Here is a 27,434-nt window from a genome sequence, read left to right as displayed (position 1 = left end):
GATGTTCAATGAAAATTTTTCTACCCTAGATTTTTTTTACATTTTTTGTTACTTACTGTGTTAGCTGATTTATGCAGGATCAGATCCTTTGCTGGTGTAAATCAGAGTGACTTCACTAGTTTCTTGGATTGAGCAATGTCCTATATGTTTATGCAAGTAAGACTACTTGGTGAGAACTCACTGTTGCCCAGAAAAGGCACTCCCTTCCCTGTAGCTATGCCCTACACAGACAGCATTATATTCTTACTGCAGGTCCTTGTAATTATTTCCTTACTGCTTTGTGCCAAGAAGTCCCTCGGTATCCACTCACTCATGCGCTTCTCAAAGTGTATGTGCTTTCTCAAGGCAGAGGTTACTGTGGAGAAGCAATTATATGCTATGGTCCAAAAATTTACTTGATTCTAAACAGATTTTCCCTTTTTTATCTGATTCTGATTGTCTTAACATTTCTATTACAGGATGAACCAACCACCGGAATGGATCCTCAGTCCCGGCGCCTCCTGTGGGACTCTATTGTTGGTGTGCTCAGAGATGGGCGAGCAGTGGTTCTAACCTCACACAGGTAAAAACAGTTAGAATTCAGAATCCAAAAGCAGCTGAAGTTCATCTGCTGGCGTTTATCTCAAATATCTGTTCTCTATTTTCAAAGTATGGAAGAATGTGAAGCCCTCTGTACTCGTTTGGCCATCATGGTACAAGGTACCTTCAAATGCCTAGGCACAATTCAGGAGCTAAAATACAAGTAAGTAGAATATTTTTATGGTGGTTTTTAATGGGAAAACTTAGTGTATGTGACATGTACCATTCTTAATACAAGCAATTCAATGTTTAACCAGACCTATTTCTGGGTTAAGCTCTGTCGTACATTAGACAATCTGACCAGATCTCATTTCAACTCTGTTATGCTACATACCACTTCTGCAGGACAAATACAGGGCTTCCTAAAAAGCTGGATGTTATGCAGTATCTCTCATAAACTGTTATTGTTTTCATAGCTGTAGAAAACTAATTTCCTTCCTGAATGACGAAACCACCTCTTCATCCAACTCCTAAATCCACATGTCCTTCCCAGGTTTGGAGATGGCTACATTGTCACCCTGAAAATCAAATCTCCAAAGTCTGGGCTGCCTCCAGATACTACTCCTGCTGAGCAATTCATACACATCAACTTTCCAGGGAGTTTACAGAGAGAGAAACACTACAACATGCTGCAGTATCAGATTTGCTCTTCCTCTCTGGCTAAGATTTTTCGATTAATAATCTCCAATAAGGAAAATTTGCATATTGAAGAATATTCTGTGTCTCAAACAACATTAGATCAGGTGAGTAAAAAGTAAACCATCCAGGAGAAAGCCTGTCTGGTGAGAATCAGGCAACATAATGGGGATGTATCTACACAACTGAAGGACCAAATTGTTTGGAGTAGAAAATTACCTCACACCTCTTTCTCAGAGAAGATTCCAAGGCCTCTCATCAAGAAGGGTGTATCAGTATGAATCACTAATTTATTCCCTGTGTAAATAGGTGCCATGTGAAAGCTGGTAAGACAGCATTTCCCAGGTGACAGAAGTCACACAACTCATTCCTTCAGGAGCAGCAGTCTGAGCAAGGTCAGCAATTTGGAATGAGACTGAGCTGAGAATAGCATTTTATTTTAAATAAGAGGTTTGGACTGTGTTGTGTCAAAGATACTGTGAGAAGCAATTAGACACACAAAACCTGGGAAGTCCACTGGGAGTTTTCAAAACAGCTACTTGCTAGAGGGTATTGGCCCCATCTGCCTGCTTTCCTAAGTAACTAAGGGTCCACATATGCAAAGCTGGTTTTGGTGGGATTGCCAGAGACACTCCTGGCTCCCTTTCACCTTCCTACTAAAATAATCTGTCTCCTCTTTCCTATCACAACCAAACTCATGCTGTGCAAACCATGACAACCTGACTGAAGCCATCTCCTCCTTTAGAAAAAGTAGGATTTTAGTTGCAAGCAAGTATATCCAAAGGAAGGAAGTTGCAAGGAAGGACGTTGCAAGGAAGTTTATCAAAATAAAGGAGGAACTCATGATCCCAGCTGATAACACAGTGTCTCAGTTCAGTTGACGCCTGTGGATTCCCCTTTCATTCTGTTTCCTGCAGAGCAGTCATTCCACTTACTCATCTCAGTTGAAGACATGGTGACATTTTCTGCTTTCCTTGTACAGGTTTTTGTGAACTTTGCTAAACAGCAGATGGAGGATGAGGAAATTCCTTTGCATCCACGTGCAGCTGGAGCCAGCCGAGAAGCAAACGTGTCCCCTGCTCTGCACCAGCAGGCAGTTGCATAGACTACTCCTATAATCTCCAGGCTTAGTGTGTGCACAGTGCAAACATGTGCCATACCAGAGCAGAGCAAGGGTAAAGCAAAGGTTCCCACACTCAGTATTACACTGATTTTTTGCACCTTTCTGAGCACTGTGCTCTCAACAACAGCCCTAGCAACAGCCAACTTCTACTGCTCTACCAGTAACACTACATGCTGACAGTGTCAAAGGCAGGTCCTTGCTATAGAATAAAATCTTCCTCTAATATTAAGCCCATTATAAGATACAAGAAGAGAAGTATCATTCCTCCTTGTTGACATATAAATAAAATCAAAGATGGATTCTCTATCTTGGTACTTTCAGGCTGGCAGATTTTTCTTGTTTAACCCTTATGTCAACGAGTCAGCAGACAGGTCCCAATGCAGAGAGCATTGCCCAGCTTAGAAGCAGATTCCTGTCATGCTGAGTGCACAGGACTATCAAGGTAAGAACAGTGCTGGCTGATGAAGCTAGTCCTGGGAAATTGCTTCACTGTCTCACCAGACTGCCAGTGAAAACAGATGGTTGTCTCAGCAAGAATGAAAAGAATTAATTCAGATCTCAGACCCAGACAGTAAACTCGCTTAAAAAAAAAAAATTAATTAAAATTATCTCATACTCATCTTCAAGTTGCCTCAAATAGAGGCCAAATGTCAAAATGGAGATAAAAGAAAGAGAGTATGTCCAAATCTGTCAAAAGTTTGGTTTTCTTGTAGAGACCTGGAAAGGTATCTGTGTTACTAAACAAGACCAAATTTTTCCTCTTCCCTGTGACTGGACATTAGGTGGGTGTAAAGTGTGAATAGGGTATATGCTTTCTACCTCCTCAGAAGGAAAATTTCAACCTGCTTGTACTCCACACTGCACTCAGTGGGAAATCATTTGACATTTAGCTCTTTCCTCTGGTTCACAGTTTAACCAGCAGAAAAACAATACTGAAAACAAATTCATAATGATGTATTGCTTCAGTTATCTACCAGATCTAACCATTTCTAAGAAATCTTCTCTAAAATATGTTATACAGAATTAAAATCTGGGTCACGTATTTTTGCGCTGAAAGATTTTTTCTTCAATTGATGTAGATTTTTTTTATAAGGACACTCTTGCTTTGTACTGTACAAAATATTATGAAACTTCAGCAACCAGCTGTAGCCTTCTCTTTTTGCCATAATTATTTCAACTGGTTTTAAAATATAGTCTAGAATTTATTGCATATTTCACCCTTACAAATAGTTGCAAAAATCTTTCTATACATCTATTAAAGATAAATAAATTAATTATGAAACAAAACAGTCTGTATGCATTCACTTCATATTCTAAAATAGCTTCTTTAAAATGTCATTCAGATAGATTTCAATAGCCTTTTTTTACTAAATTTACACAAAACCCAACTAAGTCCCACAGAACATCCTGTGACAAAAAAACCACAGGAAGTCCAAAATGAAGCTGATTTTTCTCCCTGGCTCCAAAAAGAGGAAGAGCATTCGGAGGACTCGCAGTCACCTCATGTATTTACAAAGTGTATTAAAAACTATTCAAAGAAGCCTGATGTAAAATGCTAGGTAAAAGGTCCATTAGTATCATAAGGAGATGTTATATCAAAACAGGCCAGATATCAAAGATATGGCATAGGTTAGATTGCTTCTGAATCTTATTTACTAGCACGCAATTTACTAATGAAGAAGACCAAAAATGAACAAAAACCCCCAGCACAGGATATTTCATTCACAAATACTATAAATACTTCTTATTTCAGATTCTTTTGGCAAATTAGGGTTTTTGAGATATTGCCTATTTCCTTATTCCAAGAACCATTCATATTCTTTGGTAATGTTATCTGTTACAAAGCACCTGCCTCCAGGCAGCACACTCTCTTCAAGTCAAAGAAGGCAGATCATGCAACTGTCTTGAGGCCAGCTGGCCATGCTGGCTGAACTGAGCTCTAGTAGTTAGCTGGTGTGTCCTCGTTCCACTGTACTTCTGTCTTGCAGAATGCCACCGCTAAATTTGGAGCTGCTTTTCAGCACAGACTTCTCAGTATTTCTGATCCATCAATCTAAATAGACTAGCACAGAAAAATCTAAGTCAGGTTACAGTGAACTGCAGGGGCTTTCTTTTGCAGCTGTGCAACGAAGCCTTATTTTTCAAGGTGCTTCTGAGTTGAGAATTCTTGAATGTAAGGAAGTGTAGCTTTCAAGTGCATACAATTTCCCTTAGCAGTGGAGATTCAACATGCACCAAAATCCTTTTAATTAATTCATTTATTTGGCAGGACATTTTTGAGGTTTTTCTTCTTGAAGTTCTTTGCAATATTCAAATTAAGCCTTCTTTTCTTACAACAAAAAGGGAATAATTGGCATTCTGTGACTTGGATAATCCTTGAATTCTCGTAGGTAGGTGCAATGTTTATCCTTTGCCCAGATTGTCATCTGAATGAAGCAAAGCAAGGTGAACAACCCCACTGGAAGGAAGGGAAAAAAAGATACATTTCATTATCAGATTTAAAACATGCCCTTGTTGCTGACATCATTTCAGGTTGAAGTACATCAAAACATTACTCACCTGGAACACACTGAGTCATGATAGTGAAACTGATCCAGGTCCCCACCTGTTTTGGCCAAGGAAATTTAAAATATTTCTGGTGACAGCATTTGCATTTATCTCTCTATTGATCAAAATAACCTTGTCCTAGTATAGGTAAATAAAAAAATCAAGGTCAGCCAGATCAATTTCTACTGTTAATAACCTTTAGCCAAAAAGGTGAACAGTGCCTTATTACCACAAACAAAACCTTCATATTTGCTTCCATAGCTATTACAATGACAAAATTTTAAGCATTAAAACAGTGTCCTTTCTGTTTCTCTGCCTAATTTGTATTTGTCAGACCTCCATCAGTATTAGGAATAGTAACTTTCTATAGTCCAAGGCCCAATGCTGTTCTCATTAACATCTGTTAATCTCCACTGAATTTAAAACCTGACACTGTCCTTCTGTGAAAGAATGAACATTAGACTGAGTTGCACTGACTTTATCTGCTTTTGAACTCAGGAGTTTAGCTCCTGATTAAGGAATATGAAATGATAAACTATTCCAGCTTCTACAGCGGTCACCACCAACACAAGTGGTTGTGTAACTTAGGAAAATGGGGAAGAAGACTTCAGCTTGTTTTCTCTATCACAATATCTGCTATTTGTCTGACCTCTATCTTCCTGCCTGCAGTGATATTGCTAGGCTCTTATGTTATAAATCCACCAGACACCTCCATCCCCCCATTGCAACACATGTCCAGTGGCAATCTCTCTGTTCCTGGTTGTAAAATTTGCCCACTTTACAGTGTATCTGTCTTATCTAGCAGCCACACAGCAACACTGGCCCAGGGTCAGGGCTGTGTGCGTAAGGTTAGTCACATCAGTACTGACTCAAGGGATGGGAGGAAGAGCAGACAAATTCCTGTCCACAATCTGATTTCATGGGGTTTAGGGAAGGAGGGGAAATGTATTGAGCTGAATGGTTTCAGAGGTTTCTTCCATGTTAAACATTCTAAAAGAAACAAAAATATATTTAGCAAAACTAAAATCTGAACATCTTGTTTGAAAATACATACCTCATATGTATAGTTAGGGCAAGATACAAAGAAAAACAGCCATGTGAAAGGATTCTTTGTTGGATATGGGATCTTACGGGTTTTGGATCCTATAGATTAGAAAACAAATCACAAAATATTCATACTCCTAAATATATTGTTTCCTGTAAAGACAACCCAACTGCCTACTTCTGTGTCTCATGACTGCCAGAGGGACAAACAGGACGTGGGAAGACAGGATGTCCTCTGGACTCACAAGAAGGAATAGGATAACTGTGAGGGAACTTTCCCTTGCTCACCAAAACATAACTTGTACCAGCACTGTTTCCTTTGGCACTGGCAGTGTGGAACTTTGAACCAATGGAACTGCTCCCCCAACACAACCCGGCCCAAAACAATAAAGGTTACAGTAAGATAAGAAGTGCTGTTCAACAGTCTGATGTCGGATTCCTTGTACTGTCTGATTTCCCTTAGAATCCAATCTTTACAGTGCTGAGCAACCCATGCTCCCACAGCAGTCAGCTGAGGGGTATCAATGCGCCCCAGGATCAGGTCTTTCCTGAAGCAGAGTAACTGAAGGAGTACTGACTGGCTGTAAAACTGAAAAATGATAATGCAGTTTTTACCATTTCTCCGGAGGTCACTGAGTGCAACATGAATGGAAAAATTTCCAGCTTCACACAGCTGCAAGAAAAAGTATGACAGAGTTAAAAAAGTTCTTCCCTTCTACTTGTTTTTCTTTCTTTTGTTATTTCCTGGGGTCTTTTAAAATATTTAAGAGAAGGAAAATCATCTATTATAAACATCATAAATATCCCTAACCAAGACTGCTGACAGAAGGATGAAACATCTCCATTCAAATATGAGTCCATATTATACTCTGTTATATATTTATATTTTTCAGAAAATGTGGACTCCATGTCCAAAAGATCAAATTTACTACTTACATAATTCCCTTGAAAACTAAATAAACCACAGGAGATAGAAGTAAACTTGGGAGAGACTTGCTTTATCTTTTGATCATTCTTATGCCTTTAAAAACATCTAAAAATTATTTGCATAGTCTTGGTTTCTCCAAAGTTATTAAAATCCCAAGGAAGATACAGTTTGGTCTCGAAGTAAGTTTTCTTCTTTAGAGTATAATTGATATGAATCATGAAATGTAATTGACCCAGCTTCCTTCACTGGTTTTAAAGAATGCTTCCCCAATCAATTATGAAGAGAGAGTATTGAAATGACCCACTTATAAGATTATGGACAGCCTCCAGTGTCTGCAATGCATAACTATTAAAGTAAATGACTAGTGGCTCAAGTTCCTGAGTTTTATTTCCAGCTCTGTGCTTTCAGTTGTGGAGTCTCTCCATAAAATGTGAATAGATTATGACCTCACATAATCTGCTGCTTTGGGAAGCTGCTTTGGGATCCTGCAGTCACTGATGATTCGTTTGTCAAAGCAAGTGAACAGCTGATGTTCTAAACAAGTTACACATACATAGGAAAAATCTTTGTACGGAGGTACATCTTTATTGGCTACAGTAGCATTGCTTCTGCTTGTGTGAAATGTTCCTAGGAATTGTGAGAATGAACAGTGACTGAAGAATTTTGATTCATAAGGAAAATAGGTTCTGAAGCTCAGCAAAAGGAAACTCTATCACTGGAAATTATCAGCAACATACTTCCTTAGTTGGCTAGTTCTCTGAGATTTATGATCTGTTGTGATTCTTAACACTCAATAAACAGTTCACAAAACAAACTCACTGGCTTTTAAACACAGTGTCACAAACTTTTAAAGACTATGAGAGATCATCCCAGCAGATGAATATCCTAGTCTTGGAATAGATACTGAATCAAAATATTCCTTTGTGTACAAAATCATGTTAAAAACTGACAGATTTACCTGTTCTGCATGCAAGCGGTCAGCTTTAGTAGTATGTCCCAAATGTTCAAGTTCTAAGTATCTGCTTATCCTACTCACTCCTCCACTCATATGAGAGAAGAAATAAAGCAAGATATTTTAGCATTTTATAGAAAGAGCAAGAAACCTACCAGAAACATGATCACAGCAAAATTTATCTGTTTTTTCCCGTAAGCTATTAAAAAAAAAGTTTACATATGATAAGTACTAGTACAGAAAGTACATACATAAATACTTAAATCATTGAGGGTTGTTTTGCTACTTACAAGGAGGAGTGTAAAGAGGATGATTGATGTAATATGCAAGCCAAGCTGCAAATCCCCAGTAATATAAGCAGTTCTGAAAAACAGGCAATTTTTCTTTGTTTTAGTACAATCTTTTAGGCCAATATTGACTGCAAGGACTGTTGATAACAATGAATTGGACAATCCTTCAACTTGCTGATAATACAACAAGTATTCAGTACTAAGTGTGGTAGGTGGGAGCAGGTAACAGGAAATAACAGAAAGGAAGTAGTGCTCCTAGAGTTAAGATTCCCTCTAAAATATCTTGGAGCTGTTGAAGTTTACAAACAGTTTTAGAAAGTATGATCATATGATTGAAAACAAATTTATCTTGTCTGGCAAGCCATTGGGCAAAGTTGAAGTGCATACAGACTGTATGTTCAAGAGAAACTTGTTTTGCTGACCCCTGAGACTGTAAGACCAGATCTGGGCACTGTCCTCTCTTCTCTGCTTATTATTTTGCTCTGCCCAGTCTCCTGTCCTCTTCTCCTTCACCCCATCAGTTTTCTTTCTTGTCTATGCCTTAACTTTTTCTGCCTGATGCTTTCCTCTGCACTTTCACTATGATTTCTTCAGTTTGTCACTTTTGCTGCTGTCCTTGTGTTCCTGCGATGCAGTTTCCACTCTCTAAACTCTGGTAACACAGCTGTCAGTAATGGATGTACTGACTCACTCCTGACCAATCTCAGTGCTTGTTCACAGACTTCATCCATGAAAAAACTACTTACAACAACAATCTTTATCTCTTATTTGGTCTCCTTGGCCCTGCCTCCTGTGGTTTTTTTCTGACTCATTGCTGCTTTGGTATCTTGGTGACATGTTATTGTCTCCCTCCTTATATATATGTAGGTGGGAGGAAGGCCCTTTCTTGGCCCCTTCCTCTTCTTGCTCTGTGCTCTGACCTCTAGGTGCCATTCTCTTGCAGACAGACTTTAACCCTCATTGACAGCTAATACATTTGCCTCTCATCAGTTGAGTCTTCTTTTACCCAACCTAGTGCCTCAGTTTTTAATGTTTTAGGGTATGTTTGTTTATCACCTGGACTTCAGCAAGACCACAACTGAGCTCTTTATTTTCCTTTCCCCACTTCTCCTCTTCTTTTCTTTGCCTTATCTTTCCTTGCATCCTACTTTCAATTTTGAGTAAAACTCTGATCCTCTTACTCTTTCTGGTAAAGGTCCTCTTATGCTCTCTGGTCCTTTCTTTTTCTTGGCCTTCCAATTAGGTTCCTATACCTTAGACATTTCTAGGTGTTTCTGCTTTCTCCTTCACAGCTTCCTTTCCTGCTCATGCAGGCAAAAATCCCATCCAAGGCTGCATTTTTTACTGTCCTGACTGGTCTAACTTTTTTGCTTTGAATTTTGCAGTCTTTTCCCCCTGTATATACCAGAACTGCATTTCTAGCAATAATACCCTGCAAAAGTGATTACCTCAGCATCTCCAACCTGCACTAGCTGACTGCAGTGTCTGATGGTGCATTTTTCTGAAAATGCTGGTGCCCCCTCATCTACCACAAACAGTTGTATCAAACATTCAGTTGCATTTCCACTTTCTTCTCAGGGTTAATTGAACCACTGCAGTGCCCAGAGACCTCAGACAAAATGGACACCCTTTTGGGTATGCTGTAATACAAGCACATAGTATGTCCTTGCTCTGAGATTATATAAGAGATAACTGATGAGAAAGAGCAAATTATTAACCAGTAATTACAAATCAGGTGGGACAAATGAGCAGAAAATTAAATAACTTCCCTGTGATGACTTCATTTTCCCCCAGGAAATGCAGCAGAACCAAAAGAGTGATTCCAGTGGGGGCCAATATAGGTAGTGTCCTATCCATAAACTACTGCTTCCTCCCTAACACTAGCTTCTTCAACTGGCACTTACAGTTTAATAACTGCTGTACAAACTTAGGTGGAAATAGTTTCTTGTAATCTTGGAATGGCATCTTCAGAAAAACCTTCTCCTAGCTTCAGGGCTTGGCACAGGATGGAACATATGGCAATGGATTTCAGTAAAGAAAAATTAAATAAATGAATTATTGTGGCTCAGTCCCCAGCAATACATGTAATTAAACTGAACAAGTACTATTCAGCCAAAGAACATGATTTACTGCAAGAGTATTCCTCAGTTATAAGAAAAGGAGATTTAAAATGAGTGGGGTCTATCACTGCTAAGGACCTTAGCAGTAACACTGTAAATGTCCAGCTGCCACTTGAATCCTTATTGCTCATACAAATGCCTCCAGTGAGGTTCAGATAGGAACATACAGCCTTCATAAACTCGCTTGAAAGAAAGAAAGAAAGAGTTTCTGTGACTCTTGAATAATAAAGCTTTACAACAATCTCTTATAATGCTGTGGGTCAAGTTCAGATATTGCAGGGATCTCATAAATAAATTATTCCTAAGTTCCCAAACTTATGGTTAGGATTTTTGTCTTCTCTACTGCAATTGACAATCTCTAGTTCTTCATGTCCTACCTATGTTTATTCATGACCAGCATGTACCCTTCTGTTTGTCTTCTTATATTGTCTTCTGGTTTAAACGGTATTTATTTAGATCTAATGTTTTCTTTCCTCCAGATGTTTTTCTACAAAGTGATGATATCCCTTCTTTTTACTCACGAAAATGTTCATGGGTAAAGAAAGACCATGAAAGACCAATCATGAGACTAATCTTTGAGGAATTCTACTGATACTTCCCTATTATTAAAGGTCTGACAGATCCTTTTCTGGCACAACCATAATTGTCTTTCTTTTAATTAGTTCCTTTATCACCATGCAATTTTTGTATTTATCCCTATCTTATTCACCCTAAAGGAGTTATTAGGTCCAGATAAAGCAGGTATTCTACCTGTCCATGCCTAGAAAAATCACATCTTAGAAAAAATTATACTATGTTAGTATGCACTGCTTTTGGTGAAGCTGCTCCATTGTAGGGCATAATTTATTCCTAGTTTCATTTGGGAAAAAAGGATTAAAATCACACCTCTCATCAATTCCCATCTCAGACTTCTGCTTATTGAAACTAAAGTGTCTCTTGTACATGTAGCATTCCACTGCACTTAGGAAATAAGCTATCTGTATCTGCTGTGTACGTGATCAAACACTGAAAGCAAGAAGCTTTGTCTACCACTTGTATGTGATGGAAAAACTTAAAAAGGGTGTGATATTTTTCACACTGGCACAATTTTGGAGTAACACCACCGAGGCCAATGAAATTATAAAAGCAAATCAAACCCAAGCATTGCTAAGCAGGTAGAATAAGAACTGTGAGCAACTTTACAGATGAAAGCAAGCACCACCAACCTGAGAAGATGGAAAAGAGGTCAGAATGATCAGAATGACTGGTACAAATGTCAATTTTAGCAACAAGAGTTTGTATGGTCTGAAAGGAGCAAGTATTGTCAGAGACGGCAGTGAGAAAAAGAATTATCACACTGATTGTTTTTTCAAGGTAAAGTTGCTCATTTATCTGCTGTTTAGCATGCATTAGCTACTGTTGTGTCAAGAACAAGAGATCTGCAAGATCTGTTGTGTCAAGAACAAGATCTGTGAACCTTTTAACAACCTGTGCTGCAGAAAGCTCAATAAATTTCTGGGGAGGATTCTTTTGAAGGGCCACTGCTCCACTACAGACCTTCCCTTTTTGAAAGCATGAAGCTATCACCAAAGGACCAGAGCCACTGGACAGCTGTAAGGAGTTAGCCACAAGGTAGAGCTTCAGCTGCTAGAAGTATCACTGCCATGGTGCAAATTACAAGGAACTGTCTAAATCCCAAATGTTAAAATTCCCAAATGCTCTTCCAGTTGATAATCTCTGGTCTTCCTTAGAATATGGTGTACCTTTGACTACTAGTGTGTACTCTGTTGCAAACATTTGTAAAATAACTACAGCCTATGCATAACCATGCAGTCACTGTACTACTTCTCAGACAACCAAGAAACAGAGCCTGCATCCCAACACCTGCTCTGTGCCACAGCAGCACTGGTGACATTAGGGAATGCTCCTGTGGAGAAGAAAATGTAGAACAACTAAGCTGCTTTGCAGCAGATCAAAGGTAAATTAACAGTTCCTTAACAACGAAGAGAAATTTAAGGGCAAAGCAGATATACAATGACTGTTACATAAATATTAAAAAAAAAAAAAAAAAAAGCAGCTCTCCGACCACTGTGCCTGCCTGTGCTACCTTTAAAGTTAACTTGTTACTAAAACCTTCACACCCAAGGAGCTAGCTGAGTGAAAAGGAAGGGTATGCTGAAGGTTTAAAATTCTAAAAAGTAATGACACTTCTATAATAGTAACAGTATGACAGCATGTGGGTTATACAATAGTGACATTAAGAAATCTTCTGAAAGAACTGCAGCTTTATGGGTGAGATTTGCTGTGCGCTGCTACAAAAGCCACACAAAAAAGTCTGTGGTGCAGAGGCAGAGCATAGGCTGGCTAGGCTGGATTTGTAAGAGCAGCTATGGATAGATTCTGACACAATTTACCTTCACAATATTCCTCAGTGGCATAGTCCCACGGGAGAACCGATGAACAAATACTGTTTCAATCAACCTTTTGATGTAGTGGAAAGAATGGCAGATACATGCCAAGCTAGAAACAGCAAGACAAAAGCATTTAAGAGTGCTTAAAAAATCAAGTGTGGCAAGACATTTGGAATAAGACTACATGAAATACTGCTCAGGCCTGCAAACGAACTTACTTAACTACTGGGTGCGGACTTGATGTAAACCTCTCATCCAGTCCATAGACAAAAGTCATGCGGAAATAAAACAGAAAATAGATGAACAATGGGCCTGTATATTCTATCAAAAACACCTGCAAAAAGAGAGAAAATAATTAGACAGCTGAATTAGATGATGGTTTTGCTTTGGTTTCTTTGTGATAAGTAATGCAGTGGGATAAACACCTCCACGCATCCAGGATGGCATTAAGAGAGGCAGGGAGGGAGTAGAAGGTTTGGGCTTGGGCTATGAAACTGGTAGCCATGCACATAAATATTTTGCAATGATTTGCCTCAGTTGCATTCAAACAGCCATTGCCAGTGCAGCAGACACAGTATAGGTATGAAAAGATAATAACAGCAGCCCAGAGATCATGACAAATATGCATGCATGTTACATTTATGCAGCTCTCACCCTTCTCTTGCACTCAAAAACTGTTGCTTTATTTTGGTTTAAAAGGAAATTTGGTGAAGAATTTGTCTTGAGAAATAGGAGTTCTGCTTCTACTGAATGAATTTTGTTTAAACTGGAAACACAGCTCGTAAGTATTCACAGTGACCCCATCTGTGTGAACAGTTAGCACAGCAGTTGTCCTGGGAAACAATAATTTCATTCTATGTTCAGACGAGCTTTAATTGGAATACTAAGAGGAAAATAAAAAGAAAAAAAAAATACAAGAAACCAAAGAAGCTATTCTCGAAATTGATTTCATTTTAGAAAGGTGTGTATTTCTTAGGAACATCACTTTAAATTGAAGTTAACTTTGAACAAATATTAATAGCTGAATTTTCCACACTTCTTTAAGTGAGGAAGGCAGGCTCATACCTCACTTACGGAGAAAGAAGGGAAATTGATTGTACGTCTATCACAAAAAAACCAACCAAACATACAAAAACCCAACAACAAAACAAACCAAACAAAAAAAGAAACCCAAACAATCCCAGTTCTCTAGTGTGTTTAGAGTTGTTTTGATATTCAGAAAAGTTGGGTTATTGACTTCTTTTACGATCAGCATTTTCTCTGGCAAAGATTGGGTTTGCTTGCAGATGAGAAGTTCATCTTTTTGATTTGATAATACTGAAGTATTTCTTGTCTTATATTTGAATGAAGTACCTTGGAGGGCAGGGAGAGTAGAAGGTAAAAGACAGATTATGAAATGACAGAAGCCTGGTGTTACTCTGCACTGTGATATTTTGGTATAAATTAATGCACGTGTGTCTGAAAGTCTACACTGCCATTAGAAGTTTTTGCCTGTATTCCTGTCTTTTTGGATTGAGTAATAGCTGCTTGATTCATCAGCATTGCATCTAAAGTAATGACGAGAAGACTCAGTCTTGCAGAACATTTTTTTTTTAATTTTACCTCCTATTAATGTTGTCTTTGCTATTTGTAATCAACACAAGATTTTATTAATGTCTCATAGCCAATAAATGGTAAATATGCCTTTAAATTACAAGGTACTTTTCCCTTGATGTTGTGCTGTTCATTGGAACTAGTGTAATACTGTGCAGCAAGGACCTTCTAGAGAGCTGGGAGGGTCATTGGTCACCTCACTGCATAAACAGCAGTGCTGGGTTGCCTGCCAAGTGAGTTGTGATAAAATTTGCATTTGAGCTAAGACAGTAAATATGCAAGGTCTTTGTGGATGGCTGCTAATGTTGCAGAAATTATCAGCTGTCATTAGCCTGTCACTGGCATCCTGGGACACAGTCACATGCAGACAGCAACTAATCTTACTTTTATGCATTTTATTGTTGAAGTCACTTCAAGTACTGACATGTGAAGTTACTCCCATGCCTCTTTGTAGGACAAACTCATAGAAGTATAATCCTAATTTTGTCAGGAGGTACACAGGTCCTGTGAAGCAGATTGCCAAAGGCATTTACATACCTAGTTCCTAATGATTTTGCAGCAGACATCCATTTTACAACCTGCATCTTAGTTATGTGGAGCCAACCTACTCTGCAGCAGGCACTGCTGCTCTCTCAGGGAACTAAATAGGCATTCAAACTGTTACTCCTTTCCCTGATTAAATGAACTGAAGCAATGAGGATTCATTGCCTGAATCCACTATCAGAGCAGACGTCATGCAGAAATATTGGAGAGAAACAAAAAGTGATGTAAGGATTAACTATGGAAAACTAGCCATTAAAATGGCTCAGACTTGAAGCAGAGCTCACCGTAGTCCATCCTATCTGTGGCCCTAAATCTTTAAAGTATAAGGTAGCAGTTGTGCCAACAGGGAGGTGCTGCAGGATTTCTTCATCCCTCAGGGACTTTCCTTCTGAGAAGGAAAGAATTACATCTTAGTGAAATTCAAGTCCACTTTGGTAGCATACTAGCTTTATATGGTGCATTAACCAATCTGTGAGACTCCTTGATGTGATGTGGGGTTATTGGAATCTCAATAAACAGACTAAGAATATTTATACTTAATTTTTATTTATCCCTGTAATCACATATAAGCATGGATCCTCTATTCACACCAAAACAGTTAAGAGAATTCTCAGTCCTATGTGCCTGCCTAGTCTAATAGACTTGCTTCATCGCTGCTAACAGCAGAATTTGTTGATGGGTCAATGCCCGTTATCACAGTACACTGACCTCCTAGTCAGCTGCACCTGTCTCTCTCCTCTCTCTTCTGCACTTCTCATTGCTCATCATCAAACAGAAGATAGGATAAGATGTGATCGGAAAACTCTCCTATAGAAATTTTCATTGGCTTTCTTTTCCCAACCAACCAGCTAGGAGGTGATTTCACAAAACCTGACCTTTTAATGCCTAGATTTGGAGGAATCTCCAGAAGGCCAGCATTTTCTCATGGCAAGTCTCACTATGTAAATTCATAGAGGAATCTGACAAGGGAGACCTTCAAAGAAGGAAACAAGATAATCATATATCTGTTTTCCATGGATAGATTTTACACAGTGAGTAAATCTTTATCAGCAGAATTTCAAGGGACTTATTAAATAAAATTATCTTTAATGAAAGCAAAGGAAGAAAGTGCTACATTTTAGCTAAGATGAACACAGTTTGGCAATTAAGACTTTCTTTTGTGCACTCAGGCCATGTTAAGAGGCTTCTAGTAGCAATACCTACAACTGTATTAATGAAGTCAGCCAGCTGTCAGCAATTGCTACGTCCACGGCAATGTGTTCTGCATTAGCTTCCCTCAAAAGAACTGTAACTCCTGTCTGACAGCAGAGGATTATGTAAATTGATAGCTCAAACTCACAGCCCTTTTTGGTACTCCAAGCTGAGCATCATCATGGAGATCATTTCACTGCAGCTAAGGGAAGTGAGTATCTAGATCCTGTGCTGCCTGTTTGGAAAGCAACAGTGCTCAATAGTTAGAAAGTGCATTGGAACAATGTGCAAACTCCTGACTTAATTACCAAACACCAGGGTGGAACTGTGTTTACTTCTAAAGAATTGTATTTGTTCTGGATTCTCTTCAGCCTTCATAGTGCTAATTAACATAGCTGGAAACTGATTCTTAAGTGCTAATAGCCTTAAGTACACCTTTCATGCCAGGCCCCTGCTCAGAGTTTAGTTCCTCCAGACCTCACAAGTACTTACTTGGATCAAGTTTTATTGACTGCCTTGCTGGATACCACCGAGGATCTGTAAGACCATACAGAATTGTGTGATATACAATGTTCAGTTTAGATCATCCACTACTGTAATGAACACAATATAACAAGCTGAACTTCAACACTAATATAGGTGATAATTTACGCAGCAGAAAAAAATATAAAGATGTATCAGGATAGGATGAAATAAATTAACTGCAATTTCACTGTGATCACATTCATGCACAGGTTATCAGCATTATGTGTGTGTCTATCATGTTTCAAATTATGTATTTCTTTCCTGTTTATGTACTGGATATTCTGATGTGATGCAAGCTGCTGCGGAAGTTATACTCACATAATTTATGGAACATCAATCTGATCTCTCTAATTGTAGCATTTGGTTCCACCTAGGCAACAAAAATATTGTAAATGTAAGATGCATATTCTGAAAGACAACTACTACATGTAAGTCTATTAAGCCAAATAGAAATGTGACTTAGACGATGTAACTATTTCTAGATGTCTAGCCTTGGTATGAAGGATTCAAAGAACTAACACCAAAAAAAAATTTTGACACCTGTTTCAGAGGCAGATTCTCTAGCAGTGATCAAGAGTTACTACTACAGCAGTGGCGATTTGATGGCTTCTGAGTACCACACAACTGGCACCCTCTTAGTAAAGCAACTGAAGTTGTCCTTTTTGGCCAAAAGCTCCTTCTGGAAAAGGGCTGAAGTACAATGTAGTCAGTATGAAGTTAGCATAATCGTTGCAAATGGCCAAGGAAAGGCTACCAGGAGATTAAATACACTTCATAAACACTATTTAAGAAAAGTTAGTAATTTCTAAAAAAGTCACCTATTAAACAGATTTTTGTTTTACCTTATCTAGGAAGCATAGCTGTTTCTTTGTCTCCCAATCAAGGATTTCCACCTGAGAGGACACAAAATGATAATCAATCATTATTGGCTATATAATCTGTAAACCCTTAGTTGATTCCCAAATTCATAATCACTGTGACTCTCAGAGTGAGACACCCTTTTTCTCTGATCTGTAAACTGTGTTAAAAACCTTCCTGATGTACTCAAGAGACAGCTTTAATCACAGCCAGGTTCCAGAAGCACTCAGCTTGGGAAAAAAAAAAGCCAAATGAATTGTCTTCCTGGATATATTCAGCAGCAGAAGTAGTTACGTTTTTGATCAAAGAAGTGATCGTGGGTATTTTCTTATGCTAGAGCAAGAGGAACAAGTAAGGGGTAGAGAAGTTTCACAGGAATCCCTAAGGAACAGTACTTTTATGATTCATAAAATTAGAAAGACAGTCTGAGAAAAAATTTAAATGCGTGTATATATATAAATACGTATGCATGTAAGCAACTATTCTGAGTACATACAGCTTAAAGATTAATGTGTATTGTTCCCAGAATATTTTAATTGTAAGGAGAGTGGAAAATATTGGTGGACATAATGAAGAAATGCAGCTAAATATCTGGGCTTCACAAACCCTTAAGCCTTTGTGATAGGAATATTTAGTATTACTCTTGCCTCTTAGATCACTTGTTTTATTAACTACATATTAGCATTTTATATTCCAAGCAGTAGTTTAGCTACAGCTCTGAAAAGGAAGGAATAGTTTATTTCCGCAATCAAATGGCACTTTGGCAAAATGTTATGATTTTGATCAACAGCCAAGCAGAGAAATCCCCAGACATGTCAAAGCCCAGTTGCAGCCACCTCCCAAAACCTCACTGCAGTTGTTGGGGTTTTTATATAAACATCTAGCACTAATTATGTTTGATATTAACTGGCCAAGAGAATAGATTAACATTAGACTTTAAATATGATTCCTCACTAAAAATAGGAGTCATAGTCCAGTATCTTTCTCAGAGGGTTGTTTTGAAGAGATCACTTGGTTAGAGTATCTTATTTCCTTGTTTCACTGGTCCCAAAGGGTTCTTTTTCCTTTGGCGCAGCAAAGGAGCACTTCAGCTCCAGCCACACCTATCAAATCTGACCTCCACAAGGGCTACTAATGCCATGACATGTTCTACTTGTGCACTGTAAGCTCTAAGGGGGATATCAAGGGAGGGAAACACTGTTCCTCCTTCGTGAGATGTAACACGTATGTGATGGATTGTCAGGATATGTTTTCCCTTGATTTTTCCTATTTAAAATAACACACATTTCAAGTTTTAATGTCTGTTTGTGTGAAATCTCCATGGGAAAGCAAATGAAGTGGATTCCTTTCCCAGAAGACCATTCTTGAAATACACCATTCTGACACTTACAGTCCACAGAACAAGTACAAGGCAGGGAGGGGGCTGTACACCATTTTTTGTCCCTTCTGATGCCAAGTTGCTACAAGGACTATTGAAACCCTTGGTGTATCTCAAACCACTTTTGTCAATGAATAGCACTGAGCTGCCCTACAGACTGCAGCAGTGCCTATGCTTTTAGCAGTGTCCTTCCTATTCCATACCCAACCCAAATACATACAATTTTTATCAGAATGCCCCAGGGGCAGTTTTAATCTATGCCCTTCAGTGGTTGTATTAGAGAGATCTTCTCGAGGTCAATTACAGAGTGGTTTAACTATCTTTCCGCTGCCTATGGTATTTTAGTTGGGTTATTCTTGTTATGCACAAGGCCAGACTGAAAATTACAGAGTTCTTCTTTCACTCTGTGGTTTTCATGGGACTGGCTGTACAGAAATTTCTGTGAACCTTTAGAATCAGTGTGGAAAACAAACAAATAAATCATCCAAGATGTTATTTACTGTTATTTGGTTCTGTTCCAGCATGTTTCTTTCAAATGCCAAACTGTCATACTTGCCTATACTGGTCCATGCAAATACCTAAAGGAAGCCTTTAGAGATGATGGATCCAGACTCTTCTTGGAGGTGCACAGAGATAATGGCGAGAGGGAATGTGTCCGGATGCAATACGGGAAAATCCGGATACAAGGAATTTTTTTCACCATGAGCTAGGTCAAGTTGCTTAGAGAGGATGTGAAATCTCCATCCTTGGAGACATTTAAAACTGGACTGGACAAGACCCATTGCCATTTGATCTGGCTGTATCTGCTTTGAGCAGGAGTTGGACTACATGACTTCCAGAAGGCTCCTTCAACCTAAATTGCTCAATGTTTCTTTTTCTTTTTTTTCACTTCAAACATTTCATTTACTTTCAATTACTATCAAGATCTAAGCAAATACCAAACATTGTTTCCCTTTCCAGAATGATGGATGCCAGAACACTGCTTTAGATTCCACTACAGTCCATAGCAAATTGTGCAACAGAGTGAAAGCAAGGTGACTGTCTCCTCCAACTATCACGCCTCTTAGATTTATCAGAACATCCCCCAGTGTAGATGTTCCCTGCACAAGGAACAGAAAAGCCTGATCCAAAGCAAGAAATGGTCTTTCCTGAACATCCTGGCCAATCCCATGAAGCACTGTAGCACTGAACACAGTGTTTCCAGCCTTGAGGCACAGCACCAAGTCAGTTAATGTATTGGTTGGCAACAGTTTTGAGAAACCCAGCAATCTGCTCTTGGAACACTTACTGATGGGTATCATCTCTTTTAAACATAAATTGTTTGGCTCAGAGAACTTTGATTTCATTGTGTTTTCAAAGCATTTAGCACAATAGGACACCAACTGTTGGCCTGCATTAGTGCAGTAAGACTTACAGTCCACTTATTTGGTGAATTTTTAACAACATTTTAAAGTACGGCTTCTCTGAGACTACTTTGAGTAGAACTTAATCAATAGGCAGATTTGTGCAAGATGTTAAAATCTGTTTTATAAGTGACTACAGAAATATATCTTTGATGCTTAGAAGACAAATTTGTTTTATTGCATAAGGATTAAAGATTGATAGTGTCATTAGTAAAAGAAAAAATCTTGATTATTAATGTTTAGAACAAGTTGAGGGCAAAGAATAATCAATATACAATATAAGCAGAGAAAAGTACATTCAGCTGTTAAATGTTTATTCAGAAAATAAAAAGGTAAAATAAAAGAGGAGAAAGTATTCGTAAGGGAAAAACAGCTGAGGAAAATGTTTAAAAAAATTCTTAAGATGCAGTGTCTCTGTAATAGGATTACAAGAATATAGTCAGTGGAATTCCTGCTGTTTAAAGCTGTATCAAGTGCTAAAGGATCAACAGATCTTCAAAAATGATGTGATAACTATTATGGAAATACTGACACATTTATCATGTCAGTGCATCTTAGAAGTCTAATTTGAAACAATTTATAATCAGCAGATTGAGTAAACTTGAGTGAGACTTTATAAGCACATAAGCATATATTGTATTGATTTCTTTTGAAAGTACTCATTTAAAAAAAAAAAAAAGTTTATTTCACAGTATAGGAACCAACCAGTCTGAGAAGGAATAATGCAGAATGAATTCTCCCTGAACTGTTAGAATGTTTACATAAATAAGTTTCTTTGAATTTAACTCTAAAAAACCAATCCAGTGGTTACCACAGTCCTAACTGATCTTTCTAAACATTTTTCCTATAGAATTACTCATTTTCTCTATCTCCTTTGACTTTTCTGGTAGATTGTGTTGTTCCTGAAGGAAGTAAGCATGCCTTAGTGTGATCTCACACTAGGACATATCAAGACTTGAAGTCAAGAGTTAAGTCAAAGGGAAACTGCTGTAAGTGTACTTACACTGAAAATTGCTTGTACTGCTGCTTTACAATTGGCTCTTGGTCTGAAGCTTCTCTTCCACAGAAAGGTACAAACTGTTGCAGAGGGTGCATCTAAGGATCCATCTAGAATTGGATCTTTCTGAAACAGCCAGCAGCAAGTGACTCAGAAAAAGTAAGAAAACAGGGCAAAAATGTAGTGACTGAGGGAAAGGGAAGAGACAGACACAGTAATTTTGATTCTCCTGCACCAGAGAGAATGTATTTAATAACTTTTCATGGATTTCTTTCCTCAATTACTTTATCCATTTGCCTTTTAAACCTGTGCAAACAGTCCTGAGGCAGGGAGTCTCCTAGCTTAGCCATATGCTATGAGAGGAATTCCCAAACCAGAACCAAGGCAAATGTTCAACCACGAAGCAAAATTTCACATCTTACCTGTAGACTGCTGAACCTTATTCTGTAAGTACTCCAGTTAAGAAAAGCCATACCTCTCTAAAGCAATGGCTCATATTTCATGAGACTAGAATCTCATTGCATTATTTCACTGTGTATAAAGAGAAGAGATAGAGTGATGTCCATACGCAAAAGGTTTTCTAAAATTAATTTTCACTTTTGTAGAATTTAGATGTCTAACATTTACAGGTTCACAAGAGATACACTAGGTATTTACTCCTCAGCTTCCTAAGTTCTGCTCTTATGCAAGCCAGTGAGCACCAGTGTTTGACCTGTGCTGACACTCATACTGCATTTTTATTTCTTCCACCTGTTTCCGATTTGTTAGTTAGACATGCTCTCATCTAAATCCCCGAGGACATTGATCTAGTAAGCATCTTTATCCCAAGGTCAGCACAGTGCACAGCATTTAGATTATTTCTGAATGAAACTAAACTGTCAGCAAAGGAGATGATCTAGTTCTTCATGCTTTACATGTAATAATTAGACTGTCAGGAAGAGGGAAAATTGCTTTAGAATATCTTTTTCCATTCCCCAGTTCTCCCACAGGCAGACCAAAAAGTACAGGCAGGAGAGGGGACAGGAGTGGACTTCAGTGAAAAGGGCATTCTCCTACCAAAGAGAAAGCCTGAATATCTGTCTCTCTGGGCTCCTTTTATCACTGCTCCCTTCCATTGTAATTCTGTTCAGTATTTCTCTACAGCAGATGCCTTTTGGGATACCACACAGCAAAGAGATGAGAGTTGAAGTAAACTTGGATACCCTGACCAAATTGTCTTATCTGATCTTGGAGCTGCGTGCCTAACCCAAACACATGGCAAAACCTAAGTTGCTTTGTGGACCTGGGCCTAAGGATAATAACAGGTATAGAGATACAAATGCTCATCCTTCAGAAAGACAAATCCATTTATATAATTGACAGGGATAAAATGAGTCAGCACAAGAACAGTAAGGAAGGAAAAATTCACTTGGAGTGGGAGGCTGGTTTATTTTCAAGAAGGGAAGAGCCATTAGGGCTTTCACAGTGAATTCTGGCTCTTGAAAGTCTATGAAAACTTTCCAGCTTTTATGAGATCTTTCAAGAGCATACACAAGATGAAAAAGAACCTCCACCAGTTAATACTGACTCAGTGCGTATTTACTTACACTGGCTAACACAGGGCTGCATGTTGCCAATTTCCCAGGCATAGTGAAAAGTCACATCATTCACGGAGTATCACTGTCACTATGAAACACATTGGAGTGCCTCCATCTGAGAACCTGAGCCAGCTTTGACTCAACACTAAGTAGACATCCAGGTTTTTCAACACCACTGCACAGCCTTTTCTTTGTGCAAGAGAATATTCATTGCCTTGGGGCTTTAGTTTATGGCGATTGCTTTCTACCAAGACAATATTCAGGCAGAAGAGTTATACAAATTCTTTGTGAAATCACAATCATATCTTTGTATCACCACTGTGACTTGCATTATCAAACTTCAGTATTTCTAGTTTTGTTACTACTCTTCGTGCATAATTTGGTGTAGAGATGTCAAAATGTATATACAGTGTATGCTTTTGACTTGGAATTGAAGAAACTGAAGAGAGATTTCTTTTTTCTTTGTTTTTTACCTCGCAGCATCAAGGATGGGTCTGCTGTCTTTTGATAGAGCAGGAAGACTGGAAACCCTGGGAATTTTAGAGACCTTATACAGACAGGTGAACTTACAAAACTGGTATTAATTTTTTTTAAAATAAACTTCAAAGAAGCCCATTTTTATTCTAATATACAACTTTTAATTTCAAATGTAGCCATCAAATTCTGAGTAGTTCCAGGTACTTTCTGCCAATTATAATCTTTTACTATAATCTTCTCCTATACAAAATTAAGTTTCCCTCTCAAGCTTCACAGAGAAAAAAGACAAATTGCTGTGTTTTAAGTAAACAGCACAACTGAGTGTTTTAGCATTGGTAAGTGTGTGGAAAAGTGCTGAGAGAAGAGAAAGGGATAATGTTTTGCCCTGTCATCTCATCTCTTTCTGTGATCATAATCTTTAGCATTACTTGTGAAAACAGAGCAGATGTCTTCAAACAGCGGGGCAGTTTTCAGTTGCCCCTTTAAATGACTGTTCAAATATCTCATATGGGGCCTTGTCGTTCTGGCAATTCTTGGAGGATACAGCATCTTGAAATGTTCTGCAGTCCTGCTTTTAGCACTTGCTCTCAGTGCTCTTACTTGACGAGGCTTTAGACAGCATAACTCTGAGAGGGAGAAGCCTTTGTAACAGGAGCTGTGACATCTCAGCCATGCCAGCCAGCCAGCAGTCACTACCCCCCTTACACTCAGAGGGTTTTCATCAGAGACAGAAGAGGGAGGGAACTTTAAATGCCAACAAGGGAGGCCAGTACATTATTGCTTTTAAACTGTACTGCACATGTCCGTTCAATCTATCATCAGGGAGTGAAGATTCCAAAATATTTTTGGGTATCACTGCTCACAAAAGGCACTTACCATCCAAACCAGTTAAGGAAGCAAAAGCACAACTGTGGCTCTTGTGACACTAATTTTTTGAAGTATGAATATATTTGTTCAAGGATCTCTAAACTAGGAAGTCAGAACACCATACTATTTTCTTTCTATTAAATGCTTTTGAAGACCTAAACCTGTCAGGTAAAAAGAAATAGTACAATTCATTAGCCTAACTTCAGAGCTCTACTGGAGACATTTTCATCTGAGCATGTCATATTCCTTGTATGAAAAGGAGGAAAACAAGCACTGTTAGGATAAACAGTATCACAAGCTCTGAAACATATCTCAAACAGGTCAGAAGAGTTGTTCTCTGTGCAACTTAAGAGAAATGAGCACTCCCAAAGATATCAGTCTCTATCATACATCTCTCAGTCTTTGGAGTTAAATCTCCTCAAATTATCAGGTGCAGTATTTTCAAGTATACGCATATTTATTTATAATTGTCCTTGAGAAGCTTCTTCTGAGCTAGTGATTAGTGATAAGTGATTAAAAAAAAAAAGAGGTGAAAGTAGAGACATACCAATACCTGAAGTAAACATGACAGTTTGGTGATTATGAAGTGCTTTGTGATTCTTATCAGGAAGCACCACAGAAGAACAGTAAAGGGTAAATGGTTTATAAATGTACAGGAGAAAGTACAAATTCATACAGTTCCTCAAACAGGGAACGCTGAAGTTGAGAAGTGAGACACTCACCTTCTTTCTAGACATAGCTCTGCTTTAAATGTGTGGTGGGGAAATGCAATTCAGAATTCAAAGTCAATGAATTTATAACAGAAAGCAAATCAAGGAGAACAGTGCAGAAAGCAATAGGCAACAGCACTGCTCAGTGCTACTTAGGTAGTCTTTGTCCACATCCTACCCCTGAGACAGCTCACACACTGGATGAGCTGGGCAAATCTGCTTCCACCCATTATCTGCTATACAAAGAAATGGACTAAGACATACAAGGCTGACATGTAAATTCGTGAATCATACTGAGTTTGGATTAGTGTTGCTTAAACACAGGATCTTGATTTAGGGCTCAAAAGACCTGGATCTCCTGCTGTTGTTCTGCGTAGTGAGACTGAGCAGGTCATTCAACTTTTATGTGTTTCCCCACCTGCAAAATCAGGTAACGATAATGATGTCCGTGCTTTTGAGGTCTTCCAGTAACTAGTGCTATTCGGGAGTTCAAGTAAGTCTGCGGCAGAAGAGCAAACCCGAAGTAACTGAAGGCAATCAGGAGGGTATTACACATGTGCTTGCTCCTGCATTTGGATCTCACAAAAATTTGAGTTCTACCTCACCGGTAGAAATCCATGAGGCAGTGAAAAGCTTTGTTGTTTTTCCTAAAAAAACCCTGGGAAGTCAACACTGCTGAGCAAAAAGCATGGTGCAGGTGCCTACCTCTGACCCAAAAGAGCTATAAGCAGTTTATTTTGCTGAATTGTGATGTCCAGATCATTTTTATAGCTTTGAAAAGTAAAACCTGAACTTTTAGGTCTTGGTAAGTTACTAAAGGAGTAGACGTTTTTCAGACGGCTTTAGATTCTATTTGTGTTATAACAACAACTGCTTTGTAATTTGCACGGGGGGAGGAACGTCCCCCCTCCTGTGCATATTTTTTAGGTACGTCGTGATTGAGAAACTCAAGTATAAGCCGGCAGAAACACATTCAGTATTGCTGTCATTTAGCTTGTAAAGACCTGTTTTGTAATACAAGTCGCTCTTAAGATTTTTTGTATTAGCCAGCCTAACTAATTCTAGCAAAGAGTCGGTGTGACTGTTTATGTAAGTGGATGAGATGTTACCCTTGACGCTCCCCAGGTGCACGTTACTCTGCGCTTTCTGTAAGCACAAAGAACTGATTGTACTAAACTCCGCCCGGCCGTTTTTCGTTCCCCACGCAAGATCGAGCGCTCCGTGCTAGCACAGGCCCCTCGCCCCTACCCGGCGGGGGGTGGGCGCCGCGCCGGGAGCCGTCCTCTTGGCCAGGGCACCAACTCTCCCGCCGGCTCCCTGCCGCCGAGCCGAGCCGAGCCCAGCCGAGCCGGCCCAGGGGCGCTGCCGCCCGCGGCCACGCCTGCACCGGGCCGGAAGGCTGTGCGGGACGGCTGCCGGCGGGGTCTTCCGAGAAGTTGGGGACAGAAGGTACCGAGAACATTCCTCGCTCTCGCTCTCTCCGTAGGGCTGGGACGCGCTGCCAGACCCAGCGCAGGCTGCCCGCGGTGCTGCCCTAGGCAGGATCCGCGAGAAGCCCAGAGCCATTGATCCGGCGCCTCCGCGGACCGCCGAGAGCTCGCCGGGAAGCCCGGGGATTCCCCCCGCCCCGCTCTCCGGGAACACGTCCGAGGAACACCGGGGACGCGGGGATCAGGAACGGCGAGGGGAACGTGCCCGGGAAAGGAGAGGATGGGGCGGGCGGCAGCCTCTTTTGCCCCCTCGCCCCAAGAAAGCCCCGGGGGAGCAGCCTGCCCCCCCGGGCCCCTCTGCCCGGCTCCGGCGGCGGTCACTTCCCTCGGCAGACCCGGGAGCGGATGGCTCCGGCTCCCCGGTGCTACAATGCAGATGGAGGAGGAAGAGAGAGGAGCCCGCTGGGATCCCGGGCAGCCCCGTCCGCCGGCGGCAGGACGCTGCGGGACCCAGCCTGCGCTCGCCTCGCCTTAGCCGCCCCCCGCCCCCGGCGCCGCCCGCACCCACCTCGAAGAAGCCGGCTCTGCCGCCCATTCTGCGGGCACCCGCCGCGCCGCCCCCGCCGCCGCCCGCGGCACCTTCCGCGGGGCCCCGCGCTGCGGCCAATCAGGCGGCGCCCGGACCCCCCGCCCCGCCCGGGGCCGCTGCCCCTGCCCGGCCGTGCCGGTGGGCGGCTGCTGGCAGCGCTGCCTGCCGAGCCGGCGGCGGTACCCCGGGCAGCCGCAGCAGTGCGGGACCGCCGGCACCTCGCGCACGCCAAGTTCTGCAGCTCCCGGTGTTCACAAACTGCGAGAGAAGAGCAATATGCACCGGCTGCTGGGAGTGACGATTCAGAGGCATTTCATTCAGAAGGGTGATTTATTTTTCTTCGAGCACTACAGAATTACTGCAGGAATTTTTTTTTTTTTTCTTTAAAGAGCTGAAGTATCTTAATGAGATAACTTGCAAAAATACAACTGATCATGAGCTAGACAGCATCCCCCTTTCTTTGATAGTTTACCTGATGTCTAAGCGGTGACTGGACTGACAAGAGAACTCTGCTGAGATCCCTTCTTTTCCTGCGTGTTCCTGCCACTGCTGAGGATTACATGCATGGCATAAAGCAGCACAGAGCTGACACTGTTTTTCCTTCATGCAGTCTTCATTACGTGGCATCTTTTTTTTAACAGCTAAGGTAATTAAATATCAGCAAAATCTACCAGGCTACAAAGGAAC

The 27,434-nt window shown here is 40.1% G+C and overlaps 2 protein-coding genes across 12 annotated transcripts in view; one reads left to right on the top strand and one right to left on the bottom strand.

Annotated features, from left to right (window-relative positions):
* ABCA4 (ATP binding cassette subfamily A member 4) overlaps nucleotides 1–12,396 on the top strand; it is an 86,669-nt gene extending 74,273 nt beyond the window's left edge. For 8 of the 9 annotated variants that reach the window (XM_010409143.4, XM_010409145.4, XM_010409141.4 and 5 more), the window contains 4 exons: nucleotides 459–562; nucleotides 650–742; nucleotides 1,073–1,322; nucleotides 2,198–12,396. In XM_010409143.4, the coding sequence (XP_010407445.2) occupies nucleotides 459–562; nucleotides 650–742; nucleotides 1,073–1,322; nucleotides 2,198–2,320 (570 nt within the window). In that variant the 3' untranslated portion in view covers nucleotides 2,321–12,396. Of the gene's footprint in view, nucleotides 1–458; nucleotides 563–649; nucleotides 743–1,072; nucleotides 1,356–2,197 lie in introns of those variants that run through there. The other variant, XM_039555954.1, reaches the window with a different exon arrangement.
* On the bottom strand, nucleotides 753–26,774 carry TECR (trans-2,3-enoyl-CoA reductase). Of its 3 annotated transcripts, none has more exons than XM_039555955.1 (14): nucleotides 26,727–26,753; nucleotides 21,104–21,223; nucleotides 17,304–17,354; nucleotides 16,780–16,831; nucleotides 16,429–16,473; nucleotides 15,030–15,133; nucleotides 12,828–12,943; nucleotides 12,613–12,718; nucleotides 8,100–8,172; nucleotides 7,965–8,008; nucleotides 6,545–6,602; nucleotides 5,940–6,028; nucleotides 4,898–4,943; nucleotides 753–4,796 (listed from the first exon to the last, which is right to left on the bottom strand). In XM_039555955.1, the coding sequence occupies exons 1-14, from the start codon at nucleotides 26,751–26,753 to the stop codon at nucleotides 4,669–4,671; spliced, it is 1,059 nt and encodes a 352-aa protein (XP_039411889.1). In that variant the 3' UTR covers nucleotides 753–4,668. The 3 variants fall into 3 exon arrangements, with proteins under 3 accessions (XP_039411889.1, XP_039411891.1, XP_039411890.1); XM_039555956.1 differs by having other exon boundaries at nucleotides 4,709–4,796; nucleotides 4,898–5,023; XM_039555957.1 differs by lacking the exon at nucleotides 21,104–21,223 and having other exon boundaries at nucleotides 26,727–26,774.
* Between the last annotated feature and the right edge of the window lie 660 nt (nucleotides 26,775–27,434).

This window comes from Corvus cornix, chromosome 8 (assembly GCF_000738735.6).
Source record: "Corvus cornix cornix isolate S_Up_H32 chromosome 8, ASM73873v5, whole genome shotgun sequence".
Taxonomy (NCBI): Eukaryota; Metazoa; Chordata; class Aves; order Passeriformes; family Corvidae; genus Corvus; species Corvus cornix.
Note: the sequence above shows the minus strand (reverse complement) of the source record. Positions and strands in the feature narration are given on the sequence as shown.